The sequence below is a fragment of the Lactuca serriola genome, chromosome 4 (genome assembly GCF_051521515.1).
Source record: "Lactuca serriola cultivar US96UC23 chromosome 4, Lser_US96UC23_V15, whole genome shotgun sequence".
NCBI classification, from domain to species: domain Eukaryota; kingdom Viridiplantae; phylum Streptophyta; class Magnoliopsida; order Asterales; family Asteraceae; genus Lactuca; species Lactuca serriola.
This window is the reverse complement of record NC_136411.1, coordinates 318,646,740-318,652,739: the sequence shown is the minus strand read 5'-3', so window position 1 is coordinate 318,652,739 and position 6,000 is coordinate 318,646,740. Positions and strand designations below refer to the sequence as shown.

At 36.0% G+C, this 6,000-nt stretch overlaps 1 protein-coding gene across 2 annotated transcripts; it reads left to right on the top strand.

The window, feature by feature from the left end:
• On the top strand, positions 1–5,049 carry LOC145097340 (disease resistance protein RPV1-like). Of its 2 annotated transcripts, none has more exons than XM_079034875.1 (6): positions 1–614; positions 890–1,994; positions 2,087–2,383; positions 2,488–4,195; positions 4,534–4,629; positions 4,702–5,049. In XM_079034875.1, the coding sequence occupies exons 1-4, from the start codon at positions 136–138 to the stop codon at positions 4,174–4,176; spliced, it is 3,570 nt and encodes a 1,189-aa protein (XP_078891001.1). In that variant the 5' UTR covers positions 1–135; the 3' UTR covers positions 4,177–4,195; positions 4,534–4,629; positions 4,702–5,049. The 2 variants fall into 2 exon arrangements, with proteins under 2 accessions (XP_078891001.1, XP_078891002.1); XM_079034876.1 differs by having other exon boundaries at positions 4,446–4,629.
• The last annotated feature ends 951 nt before the right edge of the window (positions 5,050–6,000 follow it).

Below are 6,000 nucleotides of genomic sequence, written 5' to 3'. Positions count from 1 at the left end.
ATTACGTTGACTTTACCCGTAATATACACGGAGGGTTAGTCGATTGATCTCATTCAACAAGTTTCTTTACAATCATTTCGCCTAAATTCTCCCTTCAAAGATTTATTCTTTCAGGATCCTTCAATCATAATTTCAATGGCGTCTTCTTCAACTTCATCCATTCACAAGAGCTTTAAGTATGATGTGTTTTTGAGTTTCAGGGGCAAAGATACTCGTACGAACTTCGTTGATCATCTTTATCATGCTCTCCAGCAGAAAAGCATTCATACTTACAAGGACGATGAGAGAATCAAAAAAGGTAAAAAGATTAGCAATGAGCTCATCGGATCCATTGAAGATTCAAAATTCTACATCATTGTTTTCTCAAAGAACTATGCCTCTTCATCTTGGTGTTTGGATGAGCTTGTGAAGATAATGGAGTGCCACAGGACAACAGAACAGACTGCATACCCTGTCTTCTATGATGTGGAACCCTCCGAAGTCAGAAAACAAAGTGGGGCAGTTGGAGAAGCATTTGCCAAGTACGAAATGGAAGAGGCTGCTGGGAAATGGAGAGTGGCTCTGAAAGAAGCAGCGGATCTTGCTGGGTGGGAGTTGAAGAAGACTGCTGATGGGTAATTCCTTCATTAGATCTTATGCAATATTTTTCTATTTTGTTTATTTCTGATCTGGCATATAACCTAGATGTAAAATGCTCCCAAATGGCATCTTGGATTGCCAAATTTTAACTCAATTTGAGTTTTGTCGAAAGAATAACCATGAATTATGATTTATACAACTACAATTTTTTTTCATATAGGGTTGTATCAATGTAGGTTATAGATCTGAAGGTAACCTGTCATGTGGGATTTTGAGTAGGCTAATTGAATATTATTTTTTTTATATACAGGCATGAAGCTAAATTCATCCAAAAAATAGTTGAAGAGCTTTCATTAGTGTTACGTACCATCAGTTTCAACATTGATGAAAAGTTAGTAGGAATGGAGACCCGGATCAAAGATCTTGTACCATCTTTAGGAATTTTTTGTGATGATGTCCGCATGATCGGGATCAAGGGGATTGGAGGTGGTGGAAAGACAACTTTAGCAAGAGCTCTTTTTGATCACATATCCTTTCAGTTTGAAGGTAAAAGCTTCGTTGAAAATGTCAGGGAAAATGCTTCTTTGTCGGGTTTAAAGTCGTTGCAAAAGCAAGTCCTTTCAGACATTTTAAATGATAAAGACATTAGCATAAGTAGTGTTCATGATGGGAAACAAATGATGAAGAGGATGATGCCTAGTAGGAAGGTTCTTGTTGTTCTAGATGATGTGGATCACATAGACCAGCTTGAGGTGTTAGCCGGTGAGCCTAATTGGTTTAAGCCGGGAAGTAGGATTATCATTACGACAAGAGATGAGCAAGTGCTAGTAGCACACCGAATGAAGTTGATTTATGATGTCAATCTATTATCAAATAACGAAGCAATTTTCCTCTTCAGTAGGTATGCATTTGGGACAGATATTCCAGCTCAAGGGTATGAAGAGCTATGTAGACAAGTTGTACGTTATGCTGCTGGTCTTCCGTTAACAATCAGAGTTTTGGGTTCATTTCTTTGTGGTAAAAATGAGCTGGAATGGATAGATGCCCTAGAACGCCTAAAAACAATTCCGTTAAATGAGACCCTGAAAAAATTGGAACTAAGCTATATTGCTCTAGAGGAGGATTACAAGGAAATTTTTCTAAACGTTGCATGCATCATGAAAGGTTGGCGGAAAGATGATGCAATCAAAGCGCTTGAAAGCTGTGGATTTTATGCTAGAAATGGTTTAAGAGTTCTTCAGCAAAAATCTCTTATAACTATTTATAAGAACTATGGTTATGATCACCTAGGCATGCATGATCATCTTGAGGAAATGGGTAGGAATATTGTGCGTCGCTCACACCCCGATAAGCCTCATAAACATAGCCGATTGTGGAAAGTCGATGAAATTGAAGATACATTAGCTAATGATTTGGTAAGGATAAAGTTTACTTTTATGTTGGGAAACACCAACACATTTATAGTTATTATGACACAATTTTCATGGTGACTTCTATTGAATTGCAGGGTAGTACTAAAGCAACAAAATATATACAAGTCCACAGAAAGAAATTCAGTCTTCCTATTTTCATAAAAGGTCTAAGAAAGATGAAGGAACTTAGATTTCTTTCGGTTCGTGGAAATTGTTCCATTGATTTGGAGTTTAGTATAGTGGGTCCAGACTTCCCAAAAGCTTTACGATATCTGCATTGGGACTTTTACCCTTTTAGGTCTTTACCAACAACATTTCAAGCAAATAATCTTGTTGCACTTGAGATGGCTAACAGCAGAATCGTACAACTTTGGGAAGGGGGAGAAAGAAAGGTAAAATTATGGTTGATTGGTTGTTTTGCATGATTCATTATGATGTTATACATACATTGTTTTGTTATTACACCAATATTCATTTTACTTTTTGCTTATTTTAGGTCCTTAACAAGCTCAGATTCCTTGACCTCAGTAGTCCAGTGTTGAGTACCTTTGATCTTGGGCTTACTCCAAATCTCGAGACGTTGACTCTTAAAAATTGTTATCATTTGGTAGAACTTCACATGACCGCTGCATGTTTAAAGCTCACATCTGTCAACCTCGAAGGTTCAAGGTTGAGGACTGTTGACCTTGGGCTGGCTCCAAATATTGAAGAGTTGATTCTTGTTGGATGCGAAGATTTGGAAAATCTTCACTTGCCTGGAAGATGTCTAAATCTCAGACACTTATTACTCACCAAATCAAAGTTGAGGACCCTTGACATTGGGCTGACTCCGAATCTCGAGAAGTTAGATCTTGAAAAATCATATTATTTGGAAGAACTTCACATGGCCAATGAATGTCAAAAGCTCACCGAACTCAAAATTACTCATTCAAATTTGAGGCTCCTTGACCTTGGGATGACTCCAAATCTCAAGAAGTTAGTTCTCATAGAGTGTCATAAATTGGTAGAACTTCACACTCCTTTTGGATGTCTAAAAAAGCTTGTCCACGTAAACTTAAGTGGTTGTTTGAGGTTTAGACGTTTTGAGTTTAACATAAAGGATTATACTTCTTGTAGTGTGGATGAGTCACTTGAGGTTGGTCCTCTTGCTGAGTTATATCTGTGTGCAGAGTCTGTAAAAAGATGCCTACTTCACCCAGACAATAAATTGCCAAAGTTTCAGTTTTTCTGTGATTATAAAGAAGATCGACCCTCATTGACTAGAAATCTTGAGAGACTTTTTTCTGTAGGTATGTGTGCTTGCACAAACCTTGAGACGTTTTCACAAAGCATTTGTGGTTTACGACGTTTAAGAAAGCTTGTACTCCAATACAGTTTTGTAGAGGTGATCAAGGACCTTGACCAGTTAGAATGTCTTGAGGAGCTCATATTGTATTATACAAAGATTAAACATCTTCCGGATAGCATTCTCATGTTGAAACACCTGAAATATCTCGAACTTTATGATTGTTCGCTGCTTGAGAAGTTACCAGAGGATCTTGGCCAATTAGAATGTTTACAGAAGCTACATTTGACAGATGTAAAGATTATTAAACATCTTCCGGATAGTATTTGCATGTTGAAACACCTGAAATATCTCGAACTTTATGATTGTTTGCTGCTTGAGAGGTTACCAGAGGATCTTGGCCAATTAGAATGTTTAGAGAAGCTACATTTGACAGATGCAAAGATTATTAAACATCTTCCAGAGAGCATTTGCATGTTGAAACGCTTGAAAAATCTTCAACTTTATGGTTCATTGCTTGAGAAGTTACCAGAGGATCTTGGCCAATTAGAATGTTTAGAGGAGCTAGATTTACACGGATGTGCACGTTTACAAGATATCCCAAATAGCATCTGTGAGATGAAATGTCTAAAACATTTCTTTCTCTACAATTGTATTCGAGTTGAAAAATTGCCTGATGAACTTGGACGTTTGGGATGTTTAGAAGCGTTATATATACATGGTACAAGCATAAGTGATCTTCCGCAGAGCATTTTTTTGTTGAAAGATCTGCGTATTCAAGGGTCGAGACAGCTTCTTCAGTCGTGTGGGTTTACACCCGAGATAGAAGCCCACAGATATATAGATGAAACGATGTGTTACGCACGGGTACCCATAATGCAGGAACCCACAGTCAAGTGAAATAGAACTATTGGAAAAGGTACTTTGTGTGTTTTTTTATTGATCATGTATTCATGTTACATGATTTCAAATTTGAAATTTTTATGATGATAATTATGTTTTCAGCCACAATCAACAATTATAACTAAAAAGATACAAGTACTGTACTTAGAGACAACTTTTGTGTTACATGTAAATCTTTTGATATCTTTATATATGTGGAGAATCTAGTTTATTGTTGTTTATACATGTCAAAAAAGTGATTTGATCATATAACTGATTTTTATCAGGCATCTGCATCTGTTCTGTTCTTTATCAAGCATCGTGATATCTGGGGTGAATGTTTTGTTAATTGAGATTAATCTGGTATCTATGTAGGGAATCTACTTATTATCTCAAGTTCTCAACCCATGTTACTTTGTTCTCAGCAACCTCTACTTATCATTTGGTCTCTAAATAGGTCCTCCTCTTGAGGTATAACCAAACTTTATCTCATCATTCCCATGGATTTCTGTAATTAATACTTGGATGTCATTATTGTTTCAGGATCTTGATCTTCCACAATTTGTATATATGGAGTTGAGTGCCTCATTACCGAAGTTCTGTGTGTTTTTCTTTATTTTAGTCAGTGATAATTTGAAAAGACTGTTATAACCTGGTTCATCCTAGTCTCATTCTCTTCTCATGATCTTCTCTCGTAAAAAAATAAATTAATTAGTTTTGGAGTAAAGAAATGCTGAGAAATGGATGAAACATGCACTATGGTACATTGCTATATCTAAGATTTGTCCGATATTTATATATGTATGTATTTATATTTGTATAAATGTATGTATGTATGTATGTTTCTGCATTATTTTCCACATTATATTACAATTTGGCAATGGTTGATCTTTTGTCATCCACAATATAATCTATATATTCACCTTAAGATGTGCATGGAAACCTTTGATGACAAGGTCGAGACTTTCCCATTATCAAGAGTTATTTTAACGGGAAATCTCCAGAAAAGTCCTAAAATTTTAGTCAAATTTATGAAAAAGTCCCAAACAAAATTTTATTTACAAAAAAGCACAGAATACCGGTTAAAACTTCGAAAAAACCCTTTCCGGCCGGTTTCGCAGATTTTGCTGGTATTGTGTTCTTTTTCGTTAGTTTGCTCAAAATTTTGGGACCTTTCCAAAAATTACCTAATAACCAAAATATTGGGACTTTTTTGAAAATTACCATGAAATTAATGGATATTATTATTAACAAATCATTTATAAACATAAAAAATATTTTTATTATAAAAAAAGGAAATACATTTGTTGTTAATTTCTAAGAATAAATTGGTGGTCTAAGTACTCCTCTATAAAGGGAATCGTGTCTTTGTGCCCAACAAAACAGAGTACAACAGATTAAATACAGGAAAGCTAGCTACAAAAGAGGAACATATTTCCCTGTAATTAGGGATAATCGCAGATTTTTAGGTACTAACCTAAAATAGATAAGCTAATATTAAATACAATTTACAGCTAATAATATACAGTTTATAGCTAATAATATACACGCTAATACACCCCCTCGGTCTGAGCAGTAGGAGGACGAATGCCCAAACTGGACCGAAACCGAGTGAAAAGGTGACGTGGAAGCCCTTTAGTGAATATGTCAGCGTACTGAAACTCGGCTGGAACATGTAAAACCTGAACATAACCAATTTTCACTTTTTCTCGGACAAAGTGTATATCAGTTTCCACGTTCTTGGTACGTTGGTGTTGAACGGGGTTTTCCGATAAATATACGGCTGATATATTATCGCAGTAAACTATCGTGGCCGTGCGAGTTGGAAGATGAAGTTCAAGA